The 27322-nt window shown below is 39.4% G+C and overlaps 4 protein-coding genes across 8 annotated transcripts; 2 read left to right on the top strand and 2 right to left on the bottom strand.

Annotated features, from left to right (window-relative positions):
- Positions 1-5797: 5797 nt before the first annotated feature.
- Positions 5798-8347, top strand: rho-7 (rhomboid family intramembrane serine protease rho-7). 2 transcript variants are annotated; one of them, XM_025302207.1, is made up of 9 exons: positions 5799-5991; positions 6067-6135; positions 6439-6622; positions 6838-6939; positions 7014-7179; positions 7261-7481; positions 7570-7671; positions 7740-7837; positions 8079-8346. In XM_025302207.1, exons 2-9 carry the CDS (start codon positions 6089-6091, stop codon positions 8170-8172), a joined length of 1014 nt encoding a protein of 337 aa, XP_025157992.1. In that variant the 5' UTR covers positions 5799-5991; positions 6067-6088; the 3' UTR covers positions 8173-8346. The 2 variants fall into 2 exon arrangements, with proteins under 2 accessions (XP_011145563.1, XP_025157992.1); XM_011147261.3 differs by having other exon boundaries at positions 5798-6135; positions 6466-6622; positions 8079-8347.
- Positions 8348-8813: 466 nt separating this feature from the next.
- Positions 8814-10644, bottom strand: LOC105186799 (S-formylglutathione hydrolase). Of its 2 annotated transcripts, none has more exons than XM_011147262.3 (5): positions 10397-10644; positions 9942-10012; positions 9439-9816; positions 9132-9357; positions 8814-9050 (listed from the first exon to the last, which is right to left on the bottom strand). In XM_011147262.3, exons 1-5 carry the CDS (start codon positions 10466-10468, stop codon positions 8868-8870), a joined length of 930 nt encoding a protein of 309 aa, XP_011145564.1. In that variant the 5' UTR covers positions 10469-10644; the 3' UTR covers positions 8814-8867. The 2 variants fall into 2 exon arrangements, with proteins under 2 accessions (XP_011145564.1, XP_011145565.1); XM_011147263.3 differs by having other exon boundaries at positions 9942-10031; positions 10397-10513.
- Positions 10645-10709: 65 nt separating this feature from the next.
- Positions 10710-16232, bottom strand: LOC105186800 (Coiled-coil domain containing protein 39). 2 transcript variants are annotated; one of them, XM_025302176.1, is made up of 11 exons: positions 16149-16232; positions 14586-15011; positions 14259-14480; positions 13983-14174; positions 13672-13887; positions 13173-13556; positions 12733-12987; positions 12076-12558; positions 11669-11881; positions 11301-11607; positions 10710-11009 (listed from the first exon to the last, which is right to left on the bottom strand). In XM_025302176.1, exons 1-11 carry the CDS (start codon positions 16230-16232, stop codon positions 10915-10917), a joined length of 2877 nt encoding a protein of 958 aa, XP_025157961.1. In that variant the 3' UTR covers positions 10710-10914. The 2 variants fall into 2 exon arrangements, with proteins under 2 accessions (XP_025157961.1, XP_011145566.1); XM_011147264.3 differs by lacking the exon at positions 16149-16232 and adding an exon at positions 15464-15661.
- LOC105186810 (serine-rich adhesin for platelets) lies at positions 16183-26543 on the top strand. 2 transcript variants are annotated; one of them, XM_025302174.1, is made up of 11 exons: positions 16183-16582; positions 17466-17563; positions 18005-18151; positions 18257-18376; positions 18574-18724; positions 19019-19148; positions 19438-19591; positions 20092-20280; positions 20355-20474; positions 20862-25504; positions 26407-26543. In XM_025302174.1, exons 1-11 carry the CDS (start codon positions 16231-16233, stop codon positions 26414-26416), a joined length of 6114 nt encoding a protein of 2037 aa, XP_025157959.1. In that variant the 5' UTR covers positions 16183-16230; the 3' UTR covers positions 26417-26543. The 2 variants fall into 2 exon arrangements, with proteins under 2 accessions (XP_025157959.1, XP_025157960.1); XM_025302175.1 differs by lacking the exons at positions 16183-16582; positions 17466-17563; positions 18005-18151; ... (1 more) ...; positions 18574-18724; positions 19019-19148 and having other exon boundaries at positions 20046-20280.
- Positions 26544-27322: the final 779 nt, after the last annotated feature.

Genomic DNA, 27322 nt, shown 5'->3' with positions numbered 1-27322 from the left:
CGCTTCCCACAGATGTGCAGATCTTCTTCCTCGAGACGAGGGTCGATTAGCAACATTAGATTACGGCGAAAGCAAATATCGGTGGTCTTTGGGTCGAAGTAAAGAATCTACGATAGAAATCTTAGATCGACAACGTTGTAAAGCTTCGGTTTTTGTATTTTCAGTGCATCTAATGTGCAATATAATGTGCGATTAAGATATGTAATGTGCACGAATGTAACGTGCAATTGAGAAAAAAAAATGATAATCAGAGGCCTCTTTTTTGATTTTAGCATCTCTGAAAATTCATCTATATAATCTAGTTTCTTTCACGAAATTGTACAAATTGAAGACAATATTAAAAAAGTTGCAAATATGTAAATATTGAACTTCGCAACTGCGACCATCGTCATCGGCTGAGATGATTTAATGAATTTTTGAACTCTGAAATTACCGATACTTTCAGACTGTCTGAAGTATCAGTCGTTCCACAGTGCACGTAATTGTGTAGAAAACTTAGCTTACACAGTGAAAAGCTGAATGTCTTGAGAAACGATCGCGATGAGAAATTCGCGGATCTGCGTTTATCAAGACTCGCCCGTTTGTTCGTTTGATCTCTGTTAGCGCTTAAATTTTTATCTATAATCCCGAAACGCCCTGTATACGCACTCACAAGGCATCCACGGTATTCTAAGTATATGACGATGTAATTACACTTTGCGTACGTTCGTATACGTGCCGTTACACATAACCGACAACTGTTAATACATTCTTCCTACGTGCAAAAAAGTGCGAACTCTTCAGTAAGATTTCTGCTAACCGTCGAACTAACCGTCATCACAACTGAACTTCATCAAAATTGCCATTACTTACTTACATAATTGTCCGCGCGTTAAGTGATTCTTATCAATCTTTATCGATACCAACACGATGGTAATCGCGTAGGAGCGCTTCGGCGACTAACGAGTCCCGCGGGAACGATTCTTCCGTTCAACTGGCGCTCGTAGGCATCATACAGTTATCGAATCGCGTACTCGTTGGTCCTTCGCGAGACTCGTTGCCCACCGAATTCGCAATTCGCGAGTGTCATTCCGCATGTTCGATTAGCCTTTCGATGTTCACAGCTAGGATATTCGTCCGCGACCGTGTATCTTTCGATATAGTTTCCGCTTTGTACAATGACTATGCATATATTTATCGCGTAAGATGTCGAATCGTCTGCCGCAAGACTGCAGTTGAAAATGCAACACAGGGATGCAACACGATTCGGAACGATCGTCTAATTCGGGACGCGCGCTCTCAGCTTCGGATTAAATTGCGCCACGTAAATCGATATGATATTACTATTCCACGCTACCGGAGCGATTTTTTCTACGTTTTTGTAATTTCTCGACAGCCGTGCTACGTCAAAGCTATTTGTCCGTTCAAACCAAAGAAGGAAATACGAACATCTTACGATCTCGCATTTCGTTTGATTACCTCGTTTGATTGATTGATTCGTCGACAATTCGTTACGCTGTCATACGATAGTATGACAGTATACAGTTTATCTCTTGACATTGCGAAATTATTATGTACAAAATTGTTGTATATAAAAAAATGCGCTCATTTCAATTACCAGAAAACGAAGCGGAAAATAAGTTGGTTTTACATGCGTTAAAATTTACATATCAAACGTGTGCGACACGTGACACGGCTTAGTGATTATTAGCATTGTATTAACTGTTCGAGAAATTTCTATTTTATTCTCATGTGCAATAAATAACGACGCGCTAAAGCGTTATGTACTGTGAAAAGGAAAGCCCCTTTTTGGGTTTCTAAGTTTTCTAAAGTCATGTGTAAATATTGTTTGAGAAACTGTATACTCGCAGAAGCATCCTTCTCACGCGACACATTCACGTGCAATGACATAAACACGTTTGCTAAGTTATTGGGACAAGCGATCGCACGAAACGATCTGCTATCGCACTGATGAGAATTATGATCTGAATATTTTACATTGTTGTATTAAGCGCTGAGTGATTTATATGTTCGTCGTCGTGGATTATTATTTCGTGCCGACGCCAACCGATGAATTAAGAGATACGTACTGTCGTCGATCTTTGACGTTACGAACGCACTAAACCTCGATTCGTTTCGCAAACGTGTAAGACTCTACGACGTTTCGGCAAACAATACAATACGTTAAGTTTGACGTTGTCTCGACATTCACATCGGTGATGCAGCGAACGGGAGAAACCAAAGTTTCGGACATATTTTCTGTGATTCGCAGCGAAAGGATCGCGATAGCGGTAAAAAGAGAGATAAAAAGAAAGAAAGAAAGAAAGAAAGAAAGAGCAACGGCGAACGCGAGGAAGCTCGACGGCCATGGCACAGCTTGCAATGAGGAAACTTGCAATATAACAAGCAATAACTAAGCCCCTTTTAATTCCATGTATATTAAACGATTATGTGGATGCTTAAACAAGATTTATTAAAATTATAAACGAGCAAGCCAAGGGATAAGATGAAAAAAAATACCAATTTTACATATTCTTACTAATCGTAAACGATTACAGTACATATAGCGATATACTAAATTATACGATTATGTATCGACTTAAAAGGAAAAAAGAACAAAAAATGGTATATATACATAACGATAGGCCGCCTGCGAGCGAGCGAGCAAGCGAGCAGACGCTAATCTAATCTACATAAGTACGTAAAGGTTTCAATTTTACACTACCGATAATAATGACATAACGATAAGACTATATAAGATATATTGATGATTTATAATAATTATAACGTTGTACAGAATATTTATGAAAGGCCCGCTGCTGGATGGAGAACCGAGGGTCCTCCTCTCGCGAATGTTAAAAAAAAAGTCGCGACTGGCGATCGAATGAGAAGCGGAAAGGTCGGTACAGCCCGCTCAATCACTCGAGCGATAAGGTCGTGGAGAAGAGGGGGCGAAAGTTAAGCGGCGACAGGAACTCGACTCTCTGTCCAAAAGCGGCCAGACTATAATGGATGTTTTGTAAGATAAAAACAAAACGATCGCGGGAGAATGCCGAGGTTGCGTTCGAGGAAGCGAATCGATCGATTGGGCCGATCGATTGAAGCACTTCGTATTCTGTCGGCGATGCTTCTCAAACGGATAAAAAGATAATGCGGGATTGGTCGATTGCGCGATACTCGAGCGATTAGCGGGGACGAATACTCGGTCCCGGGATATTCAAGTGAGGAGAAAAGCGAGATAGGAACAAAAAATAGAAAGTGAGAAATTATCCGCCACAGTGTGGCGCGTGCGAGGGCCGATAATCTAATTAATTGTGTATGTATACAAACAAAAATAAATATATAATATTGCGATTATAAATATTAAACTAATAAAAAATAACAATATTATACCCCTCTGTACATATAAATATATATTATAATACAATGATTATTGCTATATGATTTATTATAAATATATATATACATAAATATAAATATAACTCATGAATTCACATTATTATGTTTATTATTGTTTACTTATGATTATTGAAATTATTATCATTGCGATGATGATGAGAATAATGATGATGATGAAGATGATGATGAGGGCGATTATATATGATTATTATTATTATTATGATAATATTATTAATATTTAAGAAAAGGTTCACAACGTGCCGTGTGTATGTGGGAATAAAACATAATATAATGGACATTGTTCAATTCAATCTAATGTCTCTGTGATTTATTGCATCCTACCTATCAGCGTACCGACAGACATTATTTATTGCTGTGAATCCATGAATTATTAATCGATTTGATTGTGATCAGACGTGGAATGCGTATAGAATCTTGTCGAATCAAACACGATTTTGCTAGTTAAAAAATATATACACGTAACCATAATTGGATAAAAATTAGATAACTTTAAAATGTCAATTAACGGTTGTCTCAACATTCTCCGGCGAGTATTTCTCGAATATTCTTCGCGAGCACGGCGCTGCATTCAAATATACGCAGACATATTTCTATGTAAAGATATTCGCGAAACATTGCTCAAATCGTCACGATGGCCTAATTGCGCGAATTTCTTATTATCAGTAATATGACTCACCGTTAAGTCGAGAAGACATCGTTCCTTGTCGATAGAGAGTATTATTTATCCAACTCATTGTTTACTTCCACAGGAACATGAAAAGTCCTTCCGATTCGATGTTGAGTCGCCCGATGTGAGATCAAAATGGCCTACAGCTTACCGCTACCGTTCAAATATACGTTTCAAAGTGGACCTCGCGCCATCTATAGGGGAATTAAAGGAAACTGCTGGTAAAGCAGAATACGATTTTTAGAGGTTGAATTCCAGCTAAATGACCCTTTACTACAGACGCACTATTTTTATTCGGTTTGAATTCGGCATGAAAAAATGACCACCGTCTTTAATAAGAAATAAAGATTCTTATTATAAGCGTATATTTTTGATAATATATTATTGGTATGGAAAGTATTCGTTTTGTTATAATAAATACTGTATGACGAGGAATTAAAGCGGTTAAGAGATAAAATGCGCAACGATCGGATTTAGAACTTCATTAATAGAAATGCGAAACAGTTAAACAGAACATATAAATATGATTACAGTTGGATTAAAATTAGATTATGTTAAAACGGCAAATAAGTGTCATCCGTATTCGGATATTTTTCGCAAGCACTGTGCAAACATTTCACGTAGGAATATTTGCTCGAATCGCCATAAAGCCCTAATCGCGCGAATTTTATATTTTCAGTAATATAAATCACCGTCAGGTCGAGGGGACGTCATTTGCCGTCGACAAAGATCATAATTTACCTGTTTCATTGTTTATTGCCACAGCAAAATGAAAAGTCCTTCCAGTCCAATGTTGAGTTGTTCGATGTGAGATCAAAATGGCCTACAGCTTACCGTTACCGTTCAAATATCCGTTTCAAAGCAGACCTCGCGCCATCTGTAATACGATTAATGAAAACTATTCGGTAAAGCAGAGTACAATTTTTAGGGGTTGAATCTCAGCTAAATGACTCTACGATTAAACACGTTATTTTTATTCGGTTCAAATTCGGCATGAAAAAATACTCACCGTCTTCAATGAGAAATAAAGATTTTTATCATAAGCGTGCACTTTTAATAGCATATTGTTTTATAAAAAAGTATTAGTATTGTTATGATAAATACCATGTAACGAGAAATTAGACCAATAAGAGATAAAACGCCCAACGGTCGAAATCTTATTAAAACGAACGTGAAACAATTAATCAGGAAGTACATATATAACCACGTCATATCAGTTTCGTTGATTTAAAGCAAGATTACGTTAAAACGTCAATGAATGTATTATCTAAATATCATCCGGCAAATATTTTTCAGATATTTTCGCGAGCACTCCATTGCTCACATATGCGCAGCATGTTTCTACGTACGAATATTCAGGAAATTTTGCTCGAATCGCCATGAAGCCTTAATCGCGCGAATTTCATATTTTCAATAATATAAATCACTGTCAAGTCGACGGGACGTCATTTTCTGTCGACAGAGATCATAATTTACCTGTCTTATTGTTTATTACCACGATAAAATGAAAAATCCTTCCGATCCGATGTTGAGTTGCTTGATGTGAGATAAAAATGGCCTACAGCTTACATTCAAATATACTCCAAAGTAGGTCTTCTCGCACCATCTATAGTACGATTAATGAAAACTGTCCGGTAAAACAGAGTACAAATTTTAGAGTTTGAATCTCAGCTAAATGACCCTTTACGATTAGAATAATCAATTGTGATTGGTCAATTCTCTTATGACCTTGCAACTTAGGACTTTACTGTCCTCTACTGTAGATTCCGCTTTCTCTTTAATCTTTAAAGATAAAATAACTTAAAAGTTAATTACAAGTCCTGAGTGTCAGCTGACGTGATTCTTCTGTAATTCTAAACTGGACAACGTCACGTCAGTTTCGTTGTCACAAAACTTTCGATCTTGTCAAATGTTTAATACAATAGGTTATTTGTAATCTATGTTTAAATTAAATATCTATTTTATATATAACCATTATATAAAAACTGTGCGTTCTACAGAGTTACAACAAATTACAATAATATGACAGCCGGGATACTGCTACAGCTGGGTAACACAGCTAATAAATGGTGCGAATGTTTTCCATATTTTTTCCTATAATTTAATTTTTACACAACTTATAAATTCTTTCCTTATTTCTTACAAATTTTTCTATACTTTATTTGAACAAGATCTTTTATGCTAAATACAAAATTACAATTATATATATTTTATCAAAAAAATCATGGTAAAATTTTATATATCTATTTTGCAAGATTGTTAAAAATTTGTGTAGTTTTAATCATAAGATATTATATTATACTTTTACCACTGTAAAAACTTTTGTTGTGAAAACTATGCTTTAAAATTTAATTATACTTATGGGATTTCAGTCTGTTTGCAACTGTACAATATTGCAGGCCTCAACTGCAAATATCACAATATAGACAAATAAGGAACTTGAGAAAATTTGGAATATCCGTAAAAAAATCAAAATTTTCTTCTCCAAATGTTGATGTCGAACTTGAAAAAATACAATCTTCAAAACTGTGGAAGCATCTCGGTTTTACTGTTTTAGTAAGAAGTTTGTTGTAAAATTATTTGCTTTGTGTCATTTATTAAAAACAATAAATTTTATATACCTAAAAATGAAATATTTATTTACGAGAATAAAGATAGAAGAGTTAACAATAACAAAGCTAGAAATATTTATATATCAATTGTCTCTTTAAAATATCATTAAACAAGTGATTCTTTTTATAATCATTTTATACATGTTTTCTTGGTATTAGTTTGGTGGAACTTCCATAGTGGGTGCTGCAATTTGGGAATATGAAAATAGCAGACAAGAAATGTATAGAATACTTAATTATTATAAACAGATTCAAATTAATGTACGTATTAATTGAAGAAATACTCCAGATGATTTTCTATACATTAATATATATACTTGTAATATATTGTTTAGCGAACAGGATGGAGGGCTAAGATGGAAACATGGTGGAGAAATTTGACAGAGGGACAAAGAGTATTTGTGCCTATACTTTTCTTAAACACAATTGTATTCTTGGCTTGGCGAGTACCAGCATTTCAGAAGACTATGGTGCGTTATTTCTGCTCTAATCCTGCCTCCAGTAAGTTTTATTATTATATTAAACAATTAATACAACTTTAAAAATTTTTATCAATTTTGACTGAAATAATTTTCATATAAGGTGTATCATGTTGGCCTATGGTATTCTCCACATTTTCTCATTACAACATATTTCATCTGGCTGCAAATATGTTTGTATTACACAGCTTCAGTTCATTAATTGTGTCAACATTGGGGAAAGAGCAATTTGTGGCTCTTTATTTATCAAGTGGAGTGGTATCTAATTTTGTTAGTTATATATATAAAACTATTCTTAAATTACCAGTTATGTCTTTGGGAGCGGTAAGTAACTTTATATAAAAATATAAAGATGAAATGTAATTTCAAATTTTTCAAAGTTTTGTTTCTTAATTCACTACTTTCATTGCAGTCAGGAGCTGTCCTAGGCGTTATTGGATTCACTAGCACAGAGTATCCCACCATGCCACTATATTTAATTTTTCTCCCTATGTTCACATTTTCAGCCGGTGCGGTATGTATTATAAACATTGTTACAAATATTGTCATAATATAATATTTATCACATCTTGTCTCGTTTAGACAATCAAAACATTATTGGTTATTGACACTATTGGTTGTATCGCACGATGGAAATGGATTGATCATGCTGGACATATAGGTGGTACATTATTTGGGATGTAAGTTATATCATTCAAATCAAAAATGAAGATTAACAATTGAACAATTATGAAAATTTAAAAGTTTCCTTCCTATGTTAACAAAAGAAATATTTACTATTTTATAAATTTCAAACCTGAATTATTTTGAAATATGCAACTATTTTTATTATATTTATTAAATAGTATATAGACATGTGTGTATGTAGATATGTACATACATATGGATATGTACATTCAGAATCATTTTTAAAAATTGTAGATTCTGGCAAGTTTGGGGTCGTAATATTTGGGATCATCGGAAGCCAATTTTGACTTTATGGCATGAGTTCAGAGAACCTCGAAGATCACAATAATATTTTTATATATCTTTAAACTTAGGCTCCTATTTGTTGTATTTTCTGCAACAACATGTGTGTCTTACGTGAAAATTATAAAATTTATGTCATGAAGATATATATAACATATTACTATATAAGCAACATATAAGGATTAAAAATTTTACATTTCTACTATTTATATATAATACTAGAGCCATACAAGATATATAATTTGTTTTACTATTATACTTATACTTACTATATTTGTTTTAATTATATATAATGTTATTAATAAGTATTAATAGTAAAAACAGAATTTTATCCCCAATAATATCCGACATAAGATATCTCTCTCCCTTCTTACTTTCTCTGTAAATTTATAAAACACGTAATCTTTGCGAATTATTTAACCGCAAATTGTCAAAATCGCCAGTACATTATCATTGTGACGATATAATAATACAATTAGTACAGAAAAAAAGCTTCAAAGCTTCAACACATTTAAAATCTTGATTAATATATAAGACGTCTTTTTTTAGAAAGTATATCTATTCCGTATGAAATATATTTCTACTCTCTTAAAAAGATATATATATATATATATTACATAATGATAATTACACAACTTTGATTCAAAAAACTTTATTTTTATTTTAATTATGCATGTAAAAAATATTATAGCATAATTTCAAAATCTTATTGTTTGGATAAAGCATCAGCATCAGGTAAATCTAATTTTTAAGAAATTTCATATGATGTTTAAAGTGATCCTCGATAAATGTAGCTATAAAATAATAACTGTGATCATAGCCCTCTTGAAATCTGAGAACGAGCGCTATGCCGTTATCTTTTGCAGTATTTAATAGATTCTCTGGTAACAATTGTCCTTGTTTCAGAAACTGATCCTCTTTGCCCTGAAATGGTAATTTTTTTATGCAGTCAAATTATTACATATTTGTATACTATAAATATATTGCAAAGGAAACCAATCAGACCTGATCGATTAAAATGTCCAGAGGTGGGCCATTATATTTTTTTGCTAATTCCGTGCTATCCCATTCTTTCCATGTAATATTATCCTCTGTCTCTCCCAAATATCCTGAAAAGGCTTTCTTTCCCCATGGACATTGCGTTGGATTACTTATAGGTGCAAATGCTGAAACTGTCTTATATTGTCCAGGGTTTTTAAGAGCACATATTAGCGCACCATGTCCTCCCATACTAAATAAGATACAAAAGAAAAGCTCCTTTAAAGACTATTTATAAAATATTCATATAAAGACTTATGTCCATTGTATGTACCTGTGGCCCATAATGGATTGTCTATCTGGCAATGTTGGAAATTCTTGATTGATCAGAGCTGGTAATTCTTTGGTAATATAGCTGTACATTCTGTAATTTTTTTTCCATGGCTCACATGTTGCATCCACATAGAATCCTGCACCAGTGCCAAAATCATAACTATCATCTTCTCCAGGGATATTCAGTCCTCTTGGGCTTGTATCTGGTATGACAAGCAGCACACCATGTTCTGCAGCATACTTTTGAGCTCCAGCTTTTTCACTAAAGTTAGCTTCGGTACAAGTAAGACCAGATAACCAATAGGTAACTGGAACAGGACCCTCTTCAGCTTGGGGTGGCAAGTAGATGGCAAATTTCATTTTGCATCCTAATTCTGTGCTATAAAATAATTGCAATTATTATTTCTAACACATACAGAGTGTTTGAGAAATAGAGAAAATACAAACATTAGTTACATGCAGGCAGATTAGCAATAATTATATTTTTATATAAATCGTGTTTACCTATCATGTGAATATACCTTTTGCCATCCTCCAAAAATTTTATTACCTTGTACTTGTGTCAACGTAGACATCTGGAAGTTATTTGAGATTCTCATGGTTACATAAAATGAAATATTTTATCTGATTATGTAAATATTATATTAATCAACAAGGATTGAATAGGTTACAAAGGTTAGATAGATTGGATATCGAAGATCAACCGAATTAGTGTTAAAAAGATTATAACTTTTGCATTTACAAATTGTATACATATATGATATTACATATATATCTTTATTATAAGTTATACTTCAAATAATATATTTGCTATAATCATCCAATTTTATTGTATAAAAAAAGTTTTGCTATTAGTTAAACAAGTTTGAGAGAACAAATTAAAGTTTTTTACATAAATTATTTTTGTGTTATATGATAAATATACCTCCAATATACCAATCTTTAAAAAATTTACCTACTTTATATTGTTCAAAATATGCTGGCGACACGCGTAGTTTCGGCTGAAGCGCTTGTAAGCTCATATGATTCATTCATTCCTTCATTCAATATAAGGCTCTGAGTAGAGTTATTACACTCCTTCTCCTACGCCAATCACAACGATTTTGAAAATAAAAGAGAAACAGGGACAACGCGTACGCAGTTCCCAAGATCAAAAATATGCGTAGTTATAGGAACCACATCCAATTCGCCACGGAGGCGAACAAAACTCTCATATGATACGATGTAATTCTTATCATAGGGGAAAGCATACTTTAGACGTTGACCTGAAAATTCGTGTGAATGCGCCTTTATTTCTGCTACATACATATTTTACTCTTCCTGATATGAGAAATTATCATGCATATCATGTCGATTTTCTCTTTTATTATAAGTAGTAAATAAAATATATGAGAAAAGTCATGCCTTTTAAGAATATGTATATTAATTCACATATATTCACTCCTTAATTCTAATTATAATAATATAAAGATTATTATCACGATTTCCGTGTGATTTTCACGATGGATGGCTTTGATGCAGTAGCTTTCGTACAAATGCATTTTACACTTTTCTTTGACGTATTGTTTGTTGCTGAAATTAAATATAAGATGCAGATTATTAATTATTGTTAAAGTCTGGGAAAAATAATAATTTATGAAATATACGATTAGTTAACTCTAAATTAGTTCTATGAATGAGAAAAACACTTATAAAAAAATTAAACAGACACCAATCTAGATATCATTTTGTTCAAAGAAAAGTTTATTATTTATTATTTTAAATAAGAGGGAGATAATTCGGAGTTAAAATGAATAAAACTCGTTTTGAGCAAGCTAAATAAAATAAAAATTTGGCGACGTCTAAAAGACACTAGATGCTTACGATCTTTCGATTGCGATCTTTCAAATCGCGGTTCTATCTTGATTATACTGCCAATGCTTTCCCTTGATGACGTGAAAACACTCATATGACTAGTGCACTTCAGGGCCTGTTCAGTAGAACCTGCGGAACTGCCACATGAACTAATGGGCGATCTAATCGACGGAGAGAAGGATGGCAACTCAATGTTCTTAGCCATCAGTAATTTCTTGACATATGCTTCAGCTTCTACGTGACGAATCGTGAATTCCGCGATATCTTGAAGAACCAACGCGTTCTGTTCCTGAAGTTCTCGTAATTTCACTTCTCTCTGAGGAATATCTCAAGATAAAATATGTTATCATCATGTAGAATAAAATTATAACTATTACCTGTTGTAAAAGCACAATGTCGTCTTTTTTGTAAAGATATAGATTTTGTATATCCTTTTGCACCTTACGAAGGCACTTGTCAGCCCTAGATATTTTCTCTCCTTGTTCCGCTACCTGTTTTTCGACACTCGACAAGAATCGTTGTTTATCTTCCCTTTCTTCCTTTGCTTTTTCGATGTCGTTGAGTAGTTGAGAATAATCATTCTGCGTCTTCTATTCAATAAGATTGTATTTTTCTATTTCTAGATTTCTCAAAATCATCCCTATTTATTTAATTCTATTTGCAACATATAAACTCTGTTTTCATATATCTTATTTAAATGCTATTTAAATCTTATTTTATTTTCCTCTGATTTTTTATCGTATCGGATTGTTCTTCATTATATTAAAACGAATATGTAAAATACCTGCAATTCATCAAACAATCGTTGCAGTTGCGACTGCCTCTGGTCTTGCTTCTGTTGCACCTCGCGTAGCTGCTCGTCGAGTCTCCTCTGTTCCGTTTGTTCTGGTCCGTCCTGATCAACCGCGCTTAGACTATCCTTGTACTTGTCATTGCATATGTTCACCACACGCAATGTGTTCTCCATGCTGCGTATTTCCTGTTCGGTTCGTCTAATGGCCTCGTCCAATTTGTCGCCTTGCTCCCGCAATAGGTATCGCTCCTGAGCGCTCTGTATCTTGAGATACGCGGTGCTCATCGGTACTCCGGCCGGAGTGGCACCAGACGCCGCGACACTGGTGTCATATCGCGCCTGCAACTGCCGTATTCTGCTTTTCCTCTCGGCGACGGCGACACGCAGCTCTGAGCACTCATTGTTGGCAATCCTCTTCTGTACGATGAGCGCCTCTTTCTGCGCCGTGATCTCCGCTGCGCGCTCCTTGAGTGCCTGCAAAATGTGAATGAATAGCTGACTCGATCTGATAATTTATTAGTTATTATATCGGATGTTAAATGTGTCTCATCTTGGATTACAGAATTTTCCCTCGTTAAAATAATGGATCCTTTTTAATTCGTCTGAACTGATTATAACAAATCGTAATCGTATTATAAGATAGCTTACCGCTTCGAGATGAAGACGATACTTCTCCAAATTATACACTTTGTCGCTCACGTTCGATGTCATTCGTTCGAGCTGCGATACCCTAAGGCGCATTATGTTTTCCTCCACTTGTCTTTCCTCATTCCGGGATTGCGCGACCTTCAATCGCTTCTCGCCTCCGTCTAATAACAGCAACAGGTCTTGCTTTTTGCTTCTCAGTCGCTCGATTTCATCATTTTCGTTCGTCAAGCAGTTAGATATCATCCTCATGTCGTGCTAAAAGAATATTTAAGACTCCTAGATACTCAATGTCCATCTTTATAATATCAGAAGCGAGAAAATGCATCTCATTTAACTGAATCTTTTTCAATCATACTTTGATCATATTTTTTTAAATGTACTGCTTGATTAACTCAATTTTTTTTCACGTTATAAATTATGGAAAGAAGTACGATAACCACCTCCAAAGTCGTGATTTGGCTTTGCAGCAGTTTAGATGTGGCTGTTTTCTCGCTCAATACAGCTTGCAGCTCTTCGATCCTTTGCTGCTTCTTCTCGGATTCGCTCTTGTCGTGTTCGAAGCCTCTGATTCGCTCGAGCTTCATCTCGCATTTCTCTAGATTAAAATCCGCCTGATAGAGGATTTCCTTTTTGTCATCCAGTAGCTTTTTCTCTTTCGCTAATAACACAGCAAGCAGATCAATCTTCTTGTGTTCACATTGTGTTTGCATTTGCAGAGTTTTCCTTTCATGCTCCAGTTCTGCAATTTTATTCGTAGCGCATAAAATCATGAACTGCAAATGTTTTGATTCTTTGATGATCGTGGCTTTCCGTTTCTCGTTATGCTGAAAGCAATAAATTACCACTCTCGAGGAATTAATTTAATTAAATGTTATTTTGGATTCAATTTTTGCCGGTTCTACATCATTCTAATTAAGCGAATTTACCAAAGAGGTGTACCTCAATCATCTTTTCCAATCGTTTCGTTCTTTCTTCGACGTTCAACTTTTGGTCCTCGATTTCTTGTAATGTCGACGTTAGATCTTCCATCCGCTTCTTGTAATTGTCCATTTTTGTGTGTTTATCGTTGATTTCGATTTTCTTGCGTTTGACGTTGGTCCGAACTTGTTGCACACGGCGTGCTAGATCTGCTACTAACTTTTTCTGATGATAGACCTGTTTCGATGATCCACGATAAACAAACAATTTATTTTATAAAATTACGAAAATAAATCCAAACAATTGGAAGTAGTTAAGCATATTTAAATCACCTCGATGTTATAACTTCCGATTATCTCCGTGACTTTACGTTGTTTGTCTCGGATTGCAGCAAGTTCTTTCTCCGATTGCTTAATCGACTCCTCCAGTTGTCTGTTATTTACAATTTGATCTTTCAAAAACTGTTCTACTTCTCTGAGATTCCTTTTCTTCTCTTTATCGATTTCTTGCAACGCTTCGACTTCCTGCAAACAATTAGTTGTAAGTACAGAATAACCGGAATACATTACAGCAATAAGAAGTATCAATTAAGCTTACATTGATCTTACTTTCAGACAGTTTTGTATGTCGTTGTCTTTTTGCCGCAAAACGTTAACGCTTTGCGTCCATTGATTTATCATCTGCCTGCGCTCTTTTAACGCCTCCATATATAATTTTGCCGTGCGATCTAGGACAATTTCCAACTCTTGCGCCTCGTCGACAGCTTTGATGATGACTTGACGATAAGTTTCGAGTTCTGTACTAAGTTTCTGACGTTGCTGCTCCAATTCCTAAAAATCAAATCTTCTTGTTTCACGCATTGTATAAAGATAATTATTTACCTATTAGTAATATCGGTATAACAACTTCTAAACTTCTATACTTTTTTTATATACCTTATACTTTTGTGTGTCTTGCTTCATGTAACTTTCTATCAGTTGATTATCTTCTTCTTTGCGCGCAAGTGTTTCTTCCCACTTGCGTAGACTGTCCTCATCAAAGTGAACCATCTGCTTAGTTTCAACAAGCTTTTCTCCCATCCTCAGCAGATTCTTTTCCACACTTGATATCCTGTAATTTACTTGTGTCCTTTCTTTTTCAAATTCATGAGTTTCTTGGCGCAATGATGACTCCATATTGACGCTCAAATGATAAAGATGATCCTCTGCCTCCAGCTGAATTGAGTGTTCAGCGAGCAGCTTCTGATTGAACTCGTAACGCAATACGATATCAGCAGCATGTTTTTTGATCATCTTCAATCGCTCCTCTAGGCTCTCTAGTTTTGTGTTCAAGGACATTCTGCATTCTGTCTTTCTAATAACCTGTGATAACATAAAGAATAATTACATTTATATTATAACTCATGATCTTCCTTAATTTTTTAAATAATTTTGAAATAATTTTAAATTAGCTCGTGCAAAATTGAAACTCAAATTAATTCATTGTTGCATAATTGTTTCAAATATCTTTAATTAGTTTCAAACTATCTGTATATATTCAATTATACAAAACGAATATTTTTGAAAAAGAATTTACTTGTTGGTAACAATCACTATATTATTATTTCATATTTTTCTTCTGAGACAAAGATTTGAAACATTAGATTTACTTGGTTTTTTGAATTTCCAAATTGTCTAAAACATCATGAATTATTATCTTTACGCCAGAAATTCTTATTTTACTAAAATCCGCTTTTTTATTGATTAAAGAAAAAGTAGTCAGATAAGAACTCATTAAAAAAAGAGAAATATGAAGACCGATGGTATGTCTTTACTTCTTCTTCCAAACGTTTGTTCTCCTCATTAGCTACAGGAATTCGAAAGCCATCCTGCCAACCCAGTTGATTTAAAATCACGTCTATGTCGGCGGTCGTCATCGCGATATTGTCTCTGTGTTCTAAAATTAATTGTAACAATTCGTAACAATGCCTTGACCGGCAGGATACACGAAACGGAGCAGAGTTTGTATTTCGAAATCGCTATGGTAACCGACAATACTGCCAATGTAATAATCAAAAAATGGTCTCTTTCGTTCCCTACGTCTCGGTGATTCCGACCAATCGAACCGTCGGTTCCCTCTGGTATTATTCACGACCGGGACTGTGATTCCGCTTGTGTTGGCGCACCTCCAGGCGCTCTCCGCCGCGACGTGCGCGACTTCACTTCGATGGCAACAAAGATGGCGGAGCCAGTGCGTGCATCGGGTGTGTGTCTCCGCTGAGGCGCGTTGACGTCCGTGACGAATGTCGTACGACCTGGACGGCGGGCAGCAGCAACAACAGCAGCAGCGGATGCAACCAGTGAACGAACGAGTAAGTGAGTGCAATTGCGATCACGCGATTGTGTGTCGTGTGTCTACGTGCGTGCGTGCGTGCGTGCGTGCGTGCGTGTGAGCGAGGCAAGCGAGCGAGCGAGCGAGCAAACGAGCGAGCGTACGTCCGTCCACGAATAAGCGCGTACCTGCTCACCAGCCTCTGAGTGAACGCGGAGCCGCCGTGTTTCCGAGTCGAGTGCGACGAAATATGTCAGAGGCTCCAGAAGCATGAGCGAGGGAGCGGACTCGGTTGCGCAAACCTGCGGGGATTCGCTCACGACCTTGGCAGACGAAGGCGAACGGGATGCAACGACGAGCGCGACGACGACGCAGCCGTCGCAGCCGCAGCCGCGGCCGCGACCAACAACGGCGACGTACACCGGTAGAAGACCGCGCTGTGGCACTGGTGGTCCACCGCCATCGCCCTACATGTGGATCGACGGCCAGCAGCTGCGGAGCGCCTTGGTCTGGGTCAAGAAACCGTCCGAAGGAAGCGATCCGCCTCGACGAGTCAACTTCCCCTTGAGCGACAATCACCTGGTGACGGGCTATTTGGAGCCTGCTAATCCTTGGCGACACGGTGAGTGTTGTATAGCCGTATATTCTGTTATGGATGTTACCGCGAATACGCTTTAGAGAGATATCCTTTGGAATACTCTGGATTGAAGAGCTCTGATTAGGGATTGGTTGGTCTCTATGATAGATGCAATGGAAGAGTCTTAGAATCCGCAGGAATCATCATTGTGACAGCTCTGTTATTTGGCATAGAATTGTTGGAGGTAATTGGCTCAGTATTGTTGTGAAACTAGAGTATTATTGAGGGTATTATTCATAGTCTATATAGGGACCCATTATTGTTTGAGACAATTGGTTCTGGATTTTTAATTTGTTAAATTAAATATTTTTTAGGGCATATCATGTTATAGGTATTTAATATCAATTTTTGTGTAAAATGACATTGATGTTGAAACTATAATTTTTTATTTGGGAGCAGAGAGAAAAAACCATAATATAGTTGTATTAAAGAAATATTGATAAGGGTTAAATAGTTATCTATGAAAGGTGCATTATTTATTTAATATATTTCTTTATCATTTTTACCTGTCTATTTTTTAATGCAAATATATTTTCTCACTATATACTATTAGGTTTTTTTATAGACTGTCCCAAGTGAAGGATTTCACAATGTTAATCATGTACTAATTATAAGTTTGATGTGTGTATATATTTGATGATATGTATCTGGTACAATATACAATAAAGCTATAACAATTATTTTTTCTCATTTTATAATTACATAAAGTGCAATAAAATCATGGAATTATTGGATTGCTTTTAATTTTCAAACACATACATTTCCTATCTCTTGTATTTTGTATAAAGACATTTTTTTTAACTAACATTGATGATTATCACATCTGTGTATCATATCTATGTATAAGAAATAAAATAATTGTCCCCAGCTGAAAATGTGAGTCGCGAGAATTTAATATTCGCATACAAGGAGTCCTGCGCACGTCACAACACCGAACCCTTGCAAAATGTTTTAGCACAGCTCGAGGTAAATATATCTCTGTTCCTTTGTTACTCCACCCTTCTATATATAATTCTTAATAGTCATTCTTTCTGACATAAAACACAAGCGATATTAAATTCAGGTGTGAGCATGTTGCAACAAAGTAATGATTTCACAAGGACCAATTGTATGTATATGGAAGTATCGAGCTTGTTCACTTGACCAAAACCGGCAGAAATGAAAACGTGAAGTTCATTTTTTACTCTTCCTTTATCACAGCATTTTGGACACGCTACTTGTTCTAGCAATCTAGCGATCTAGCGAGATTTTCTTGCCAGATACATTGGGCCTCAATAGTGCATGGACATAGCTCTGCTGCTTTCAAGACGGCATTTTACAAGTTTCCCTCAAACTTCAATATCCAGCCAATTTCACAGGGGGGAAAGTTTCATTTTATTTCTGTATACTTTCGTTCTTGTTACATAGAATCTGGATATATCTCACGATCGTTGTGAAGAGCTGAACTTGGAAGGGGAAACCTTGGATCAGGATCATTGTGAGCCATTGGAGGAGATACTGAAGAGAGTACAATTTAACAGAATTAATGTAGAAGGGACATCTTTAAGCGACGAGGTACTTTTTTGAAAATTACATCTAATTATGGGATATTTCTTGCGGATTAATATTGAATATGACTTAATATATAACTCGTATACTAATAAATAGTTATTATTATAGAGCTCCATAATATTATTTGATATGCTGGAATATTATGAATCTGCAAAACACTTAAATATCTCGTCTAATCCAAACATCGGGCCACGCGGCTGGCAAGCGTGTTCGTATATGATTAAGAAGGTACTTATGCATTCACTTTTAAAGAAGAAAACCTACATAAAAGTGCCTTTTGTCATACGTCGATATTAGCTTATTTTTATTTTTGCTTGTACACGTATAATCTATTTAAATACTGTCTAGTATATGTAGAATAGAGAGTATTATATTGTTAAAAGCAAATCGCTAAGAGTATAATTAACGCAATCTCATTTGTTTAGACTCAGTGTTTAGAACAGCTCGAAGCGAGGGATATAACGCTTAACGAACAATACATGAACATTTTGAACCGTGCATTGCGATTAGTCTGTCATCTGCATGTCCTTAAATTGGAAAATTGTGAACTGTCGGGCAGAGCAATCGTCATACTTGGTATTTATTATATAACAATTTTTATGCATTTAGAATATTGTATTACAATTATATCAATAACTGGTGCCTTCTTAGTGACTTATTAATTATAATATTTGTTGGCATTTAGAATTTAATAGAATAAAGAATAAAATAATTATACATTGAAATGTTAATGTTACTGACATTAAGACTACAAAGGCGTAGGTTTTTTTTTTTTTTTTTTATCAAGATTTACATGGATTATGATTATTCACATTTATACAATTATCTTCGTTTCATATAATAATCTATATATTCTCGTTTTCGTAACAGTTACAGCTCTAAAAATGAATAGCGGTATACGGGAACTATATTTAGCCGATAATGGGCTCGACTTATATGACGCTATACAACTTGGATCTCTCTTAAGAATGAACAATCACCTGCAACTGCTCGATATCAGGTACATATTATTTGATAATTATAAATGAGTGTATAAATTAGAGTGTTTTTCTTTTGTATTTTTCGATTTATTCCGCTTGATCAGAGATATTTACGTAAAGTTCCAAGTTCCTTTCTGAAAATTGGTAAAAATTATGATAAGATTAGATTAGACGCATAATCGGATTGATTTTCATGCGCAGGTTGTATATTGCGTTAACATTTACTTCATATTCGCGTGAGGCATGCATTGTGTTTAAGCGAGTTACAATATTAGGACAGATTTGTTCTTGGAAATGTTTTTTCCTTAGTAATAATAACGTCCAAGACGACGGTGTACGGGATATATTGGAGGGTCTGATTAATCAAGTAAACGAGGACAAAACCGGCAAGGGACTTAGTATTCTGATACTCTGGAATAATCGTTTAACCAAGAAATCGTCACCTTACTTTTCAAGAATTATAGTATGTATTACGAATTTCTTGTCGTTATCCATATCGTTCTTCTATCATAGAATCTATGATATTCTTAGCCATTCTTCCGATTTATATAAGTTTGTAAATTATTTCGATGGGATATTCTCTTCACTAATAGATTTTACTTTAACACACTTATATACTAAAATTATTAAAACTCTTTATTTATTTTAATTTTATTTTTAATCTTAATTAATTTATATACTTCTATTAATAAATTAATTTTTATATTTCTATTATATATATGTGTGTGTGTGTGTGTTAGTATTAATAAAAATATACACAATTAACACGGTCGAGAGATGATAACAATGATAATATTTAGAAGAATTAAGACACAGAAACATAGTGTGCGAAAGAAAGGAGATCTCGAACTATCTTAAACCCGCAACGATTAAAAGAGAGAATATAAGTAAAGAAATAAAAGATATGCTATTTGTAGCGTAACGCGTTTGCTGCTCTATCACGTCCACAATAATTGTGTTCAGGCATTATCGAAAACATTGGAGACTCTGAATATTGGTCAAAACATGCTGACGGACGAGGTATTGAGCATCATTAACGAATCGTTGAAGAATAACCGTGTCCTCCTGCAATTGGGCATGCAATCGACGGAACTCACGTGCGATGGAATAATCACGCTCGCTGAAATAATGGAGACGAATCAAGTCTTGCAGGTAAGGTTTCACTCGCTATATTTACAACGTATTTCTACCGTGTCTCATATGTCTTATATGCCTCTCGCTCGCAGAGAATAGATTTACGGGACAACAGCATACGGATGCGCGGGATGCAAGCTCTGGTTAATGTGATGAAAAGGAATAAGAGCATCACGCAGATCGATCTGGATGACAAACCACGGATAAGAATAGTAAGTACCGCCGTTTATCACGTGCGATAAGCTTCACTAGGTTTACTAATATGCGCTCTCGAGTTAAGGGAGTATTCACAGTCCAATGTTACATTTGAGATTATTTCAAGTTTATCTTGAAACGGATCTTACCGGATCTGAAGATGAACTTAGATCGTATTTTGAATATCAGTCTTAGAACGTTCTCGATTATTCATAGTCTGATTTTATTTTCAACTTCGTCTCGAGTTCATCTTCGAGCGCTGTATGAATCGGTCTCATTGGCTACAGGGCATCTGAAGATAAACTTAAGACGGTCTTAAATATAAGACCGGATTATGAATACCAACTGTAGAAATCTACGTGACAAGAGCGCGACCTAATCGATTCATTCCTACCGGAACGAAGGACTGCGCCTTGCATCAGTACATAGACCTGGTGGCGGAGATACGCAAGTGCTGCGGTCAAAACGTGGAGCACCGCCTGCTGGAAGGGTCCACCGAGGATGCCGAGAGCCTGCCGCACCCGAGCCGGCTGCTGAACGCGAGCTCCCGTAAGATCTCGCTTACCTGTCAGACACTGCCATGCCCATCGCGACCGGCGGCGTCGTTGGTCGCTGCCGATGAAACGGTGACACGCAGCATGCTGGAGCCGAAGCGCACTAGCGGAGGTCGCCTGCGTTCCCCGGCCCCCAGTCCCATCCCCTCCCCCATAGCCAGTCCGATCCCCAGTCCGTCCCGTAATCGCTTCGTCGTATGTCGGGTGCCAGAGGCGTCGCTGTGCTCCACCGACTCCTCGACGTCTTCCTCGCCGGTCACCCCACCGTCGCTCGGCTCCTCTCCCACGTGTTTCTTCACCGGCGGGAGCTCTGGCTCATCGCGGTTCCGCGTGTCGGTAGTCGAGCCGGTGAGCGCCGGTCACTCGTCGTCGCCCAGGTCGGTCGTCACCTCTGCCAGCGGCAACGTCACGATCGGCTTTAACTTCAAGGTGTCGGCCGACTCCGGCGATTCCGACGTCGCGTCTAAAAGCGACGTAAAGACGCAGGACGTCGACGGGAATAACACGTCCGTAGGTACACTTAATAACGTAGTCTCAGTGGCGAAAGAGACATCCGCGTCTTGTGAGAGCATTGCCAAGCATGAGGAACGTCGCTATGCGGAGAAGAACTATGTGGAGATGGCGGTCGAATTGCGCGAACGCGTCGCTGAGACACACTCTAGAGCGGACGAGAATGTTACGTCGTATGAGCATAGACGAAACGATAAGGCGGCGAAGTTCGTAGAAGAAGCGCAATTAATGCGGGGCAACGTTGAGATGGAGTCCGGGAGAGCGTCCGAAGGCGTCACTGCGACACGCGAAGATTCTCGCAACGAGATGGCGAGTCGGGGCGACGTTGGAATGGATCTCAAAGTCGTCACGACGGTCTCCGGAGAGATTATCGAGACTACCGGAGACCGTCGTATCATGTATACGAGTACAAAAGAGCTACAGGTACCTGCATATCCGAGCGAAGATACTGCTTCGGCGAGGATTAGCGTAGACGAGGATAGTAGAGTCTTGAGTAGCGCGACGAACTTGTCCGTGGGTGACACTGCGACGGGGTCGCTAGCGAAGCCGGCTTCGGAAGCGTTCTCTGGCGGGACTTTGGAATCTTCCGAGAATGTCACCTCGGGAACGCCCCCCTCGATTTGCACGACCGACTCGCAACCGCAGGAACGGGCGAGTACGTCGGTGCAGAAACACAAGTCCAGCTTGGAGAAGCTTTTGTCGTTGTTCCAGTATCCCAGTAGCCTCTTCTCGGACTCGTCGAGTGCTGCTGTGGACACGAGGACCTCCTTACAGGAGAACGTAAGCGGTGTGATGGCGTTGGGCGACAAATTGCAGCAGTACCTGAAAGAAGGCCGAGCCAAAGTTAGTACAGATAGCTCGTCGTGGTCCTCGGAGCACGGGTCTCCGTCGAGGAATAGATCAGTAAGATTAAATGTACCGCAGCTGCAGAGTCTGACCGGCATATTCACGTCTTTCAAGCTAGACTCTCACGCGAGCCTCGTCGAGCACAGCGCGAGGTTCTTCGGTCAGGCGAAGAGTCAAGCCGCGAATATTAACGAAAGGGACGCAGAGAAAGCGGCGGAAGTCGAGGTCGTGGGGAACGATGAGAAGAATTTTATTAGCCAGGAGAAGAATCAGGCTGCTAGGAAGGATGAGAGAAATTTCGTCGTGCAAGAAAGTGGTGAAATTACGAGAAACGACGAGAATACCTTCTCCGATGGGGATAAGAATCATGCTGTGAGAAACGACGAGAAGAGTTACGAGCCGGGCCCACGAACGTCGTTCAGTAACGAGAAGGACTCGATGGATCAGGAGAAGAATCAGGTTGCGAGGGAAGACGAGCAGGACTTGTTTAGTTTGAACGGGAGTCAGGTTACGAGAAACGATGAAAGTAATTCGGCCGATCAAGAGAGGAATCAAATTACGAGGAATGCCGAGAGTAATTTATTCGATCAGGAGCGGAATCGGATTACGAGGGACGACGATGTGGATTTATTTGGTCAGGAGAAGAGTCAAGTTGCGAGGGACGACCAGCAGAAGCCACTCGATCGGGTTACGAGAGACGACGGGGAGAATGCGGTAAATCTGGAGAAGAACGCAGTCTCAGGTGACGAGAATAATTCGTTCGATCAGGTGAAAGATCAGGTTTCGCGAGCCGATAAAAAGGGCTCGGTAGAGCCGCAGGAAAACCGGGCTGTTGGCAACGTAGAAGAGGACTCCAAACTACAAGAGAAGAATCAGATTGTTCAATACGGTGGGGACAAGGTCGCGAGTAACGATGAGCGCAACTTGAAAGATCGCGAAGAGCTGACTGTGAGTAAGAACGAGGAACCGACTGATCGGGAGAGACACGAAGTTGCGAGTAGCGATGATGGAGATTCCACGGAGCCGCGAGCTGCCCGTGTGAACGACCAGGAGGACTCGTGCAGCATGCGTGAACTACAATGGGCCGAATTCGACCGGGATGATCGACCGTTACCTGAAAGCGTGCAATCAAAGGACGATTTTGCCGACAAAGATTTAGTATTAGAGAGCGGGTGTGTCGCGACGACAAGTACGACAGCATCGTCGTCCCCGATGTCGTCATTGTCATCGTCATCGTTATTCTCATCGTTGCCGGCGTCGGCGAGCAAATTCACCGCGTGCGTAGCTATAAAGTTAACGGACATACCTGAATACTCTGTTTTAGAATTAAGTGAGGCCGACGGTGTGAGGAGCGACGGTGCGAAGCGTTTCGAACGTGACGACGACGAAGGTCGACGAGAGCTCGACGACGACACGCAGGATTTAGAGTGCGTAGAGCGTGACGATGCCGAGGAGCGTCCTGATTCGGCATGTGTGGACTCTCAGCGAGATATAGAGCGCGACGGAGAAGCGGCTCCCGAGAGTAACGACGTAAAGTGCTTAGTACGTGACGGCGACGCGGCTGAAGGAGCGTGCGCCGCGACGGAACCGAGGACATGTGATACAACCACGACGGACAGTATTAATCAGACTAGTGATAGTAGTTTTCCGATCTGTAACATAGCGCGCGATAGGAAAGTCGTAGATAGCTTAAAAGCCGCGAGCGCACTGAAGACGAGCGCCGCAGCGGACGACGACGTCGGCGGGACGACGTCCACACCGAGAGGCGACAATGACAACGGCACGACCTCGTCGACGTCGTTGAGAGACGTCGACGCGAGCGATTTCGACTTAAACGATCAAGTTACCAGTGGCACGCGTCTTGTCGCCGATGAAGATCATCGGTGCGATTTCACGGGTAAAGAAGAGGAGGAGAACGAGCAGGAGCAACAGCAGGATCCCGCGGAGCTCCTCAATGATGCTTGCCGTGACTCCGCTCATTGCAGAAGTACAAGTGTAAATATTAAAGTAGAGCCGTGTGTGTCGGCGGCGACGACGACGACGACGACGACGACGACGACGACGACGATGATAACGTCGTCGTTGCCGTCAACGAGTCCCATTGCGGTGAGCCAGCAGATGCCGGAGGCGCCTTCGTCGGAGAGGCTCCGCGAGCGACAGTTGTCCATGCCAAATAACGTCGACGTACATCGAAGTATCCTTAAGAACGTGGTCGAAGCAGATAATTCATCAGAGAGCGCTGTGGACGAGAGCGACGCCGACCGACAACGGAATGACCCGACCATTCTCGTTACACCGTACGAGGATGCGTCCGCGAACCTGGACAAGTCCGATGCGGACGAGCTAATCTTCTGTATGACCGACATCTCCACTGACGGCACGTCCGTGGAGGACGAGTTGTCGCCGGGCGTGGTGTCCAGGTGTTCTCCGAACGACGTCGCCAAGGTGACCGACTTGTACTTTGAGCTGCCAATAGCTACGACCACGACCACGTTGCTGATCGGGCATCCCGAGGGCGTGCATAGGAACAGCCAGGACTCGGGCATCGACGAGACTGCTATGACGATCGACGAGTCCGTCGCGATGGACGCTCATCCGCTGCCGGTGACGCGCGGCAGTCTTCAAGAGAGTGTGGACTCTGGGATCGAGTCGGAGTGCTCGTCGATATGCATCAGAGTGGACTCCGCTGCCGAGCGGACGCTGGAGGTGGTGACCTCCAAGAGACCATCACGCAACGATAATGGTGGCCGTGAGCGAGAGGACGGCGGTATGGGCGACGACGAGGACGACGACGGCGGCGGCGGCGGCGGCGGCGGTGGCGGTGGTGGCGGTGGCGACGGCGACGGCGACGGCGGTGGCGATGACGAGGAGGACGGTGACGACGGGGATGTCAACTTCGGAGAGTTCGCATCGGATTTCCTTGCGAAGGAGGCGCGACTAGTAGATAACGATAGCGTGAGCGGCATCGCGTGCTCGTACCTCAACAGCATCAAGTGCGCAGTCGTCAGCGCGACGCGGCCCGTCGCCGGGATGGCGAGCAGCGGTGTACTAGGAGTCGTAGTCGCCGACGATGGCGTCGCCCGGCCGTCGGCAGCCCCGGTGATCGCGCACTCGCCCGCAGCTGTGCACGGCACCAGGTGAGTACACTGTGCGACCGGGTGCCTCTTCTTCTTCTGCTTCTGCTTCTTCTTCCGCCTCTTCTTCGGCTTGGGAATCTCCTATAAACGATCCTAAAATGCGTTTTCATACGACTCTGGCTCGCGTTGGCTAGTTCGTGCCTGGAATCCTCTGTTGCTACAATCTGCACTTGTGCTTCTTATTGTTTCGTTTTTGCTAGAGTTCAACTTGTACGCAATTGGTGTCTGTCAGCTTTCCTATTGTCACTGTCGCTGGGAACATGCAGTTTCGAGGAAGAAAGCATGGACATGGTAACGAGCTTGTACTTTTTGCTTATTATGCAAAACGACGACGACGATGATGAGGTATTAATTGCCACGTTGCAAGCGGTGCTACATTAATTATCTCTCCAATTTCTACAGAAATGGTATCTGCAGAGAGGGTTCACGTTCTGTTGCTGAACATTCCTGCAGAGCTCTCTCAACGTAGCGTTCGCTTTGTTGTCGATTTCTTTGTATGGTTCTTCCTCATTTAATTAAACGTCAACCTCTCCTCTTCTCGACGAGCACAATAACGTCTCTGCCTTATTAATAAGTTGAATGTCCTACTTGTGCCTTTGCGCTTGAAATTGAATTCACGGTGGGCGAAGCTCTCTCGTTGTTCTTTTCATGTTCATTAACGATTTCTATTTACAAAGCTCTGAAGTATATTTCAACTTCCTTTAAAGGAAGTTGACCGATCAAATTACGACTTCGTTTCCTTCGTCACCTTGCTTATTATTTAATTCAACTGTATTGTAACTACATATACTCTCAGAAAGTTTTGAGCAGCTTTGTCCGTAGAGAGAATGCTAAGTGCACAGCTCATTCGTGTGCACGAGTGTCGGTTTGTAGAGCAAGGACGATACATTTTGTTCTTACAGCCCGAAATAATGCTGCGGAGAAGGAAGAGGAGAATAGAAGCGAGAAAGGGAACGAGATCGACAACGTGATCGAGTACGACGACGAGGATGATGACGAAATCGATGAATTCGAAGAAGTCATGAAGCAGCTCGAGCCAAAGTATCGGCGCTATGCCAACTGGCGGATCTGAATGCTGTTTGAAACTGTCTATCGTTATTTTCGGTGGTCGTCGGCACAAAATGGACGTATGTTTGGCTCCAAGGACCATTGATTCCATAGACACTTAATATTCTACTGCCCTTTATAGCCCTGTGAATTCGTGATGCCTATGGCTCTTTGATATTCTGAACTCGTCGTCGCGTGGATTCATCAGCGCGACGATTTCCGACTCCACAATTGTTTTGATAAATCTCCTCATTCGTATAATTAATTTCTAAAGGCCCACGTTGTATAATATTAATTTGTATATTATTATATAAATTGCGTAAATATTATCAATGTTGAATTCTTGACAGAAGTTTGATATACAACAGACTCTTCTTTCAATTCGTCTTTGAGGACAAACGTACGAACGTACTGTTATTCTCGTTCGCACCGATCTCTCGCATTATGAATCTCTGACAAAAATTTCAAAGATTTAAAACCCAATGGTACTGTGGTATCACGAATTCCCTCCAGACTATGATAGATCACACATGTCACTGCGATTTCTTATTAGATTACGATAATACCTTTGATATCATCACCTTAATTTTCGGGTTTTCATTACATAGACTTCTCACTGTTGTAGATTCTTAGATCTATAAAATCCCGTTTTTTGCGGATCCATATTCCTTCCTTGGTCCTTGGAGCCTCTGCGTGGGGCAGGCACATTAAAGAATGTCAGCGCGAATTGTTGACGACCCCGTGCTAGACGAAATGCTAGACGTGTGTGCG

Source organism: Harpegnathos saltator, unplaced genomic scaffold (assembly GCF_003227715.2).
Source record: "Harpegnathos saltator strain DR-91 unplaced genomic scaffold, Hsal_v8.6 scaffold47, whole genome shotgun sequence".
Classification (NCBI taxonomy): domain Eukaryota; kingdom Metazoa; phylum Arthropoda; class Insecta; order Hymenoptera; family Formicidae; genus Harpegnathos; species Harpegnathos saltator.
The sequence above is the reverse complement of the archived record's forward strand: the minus strand, read 5'-3'. Positions and strand labels throughout refer to the sequence as shown.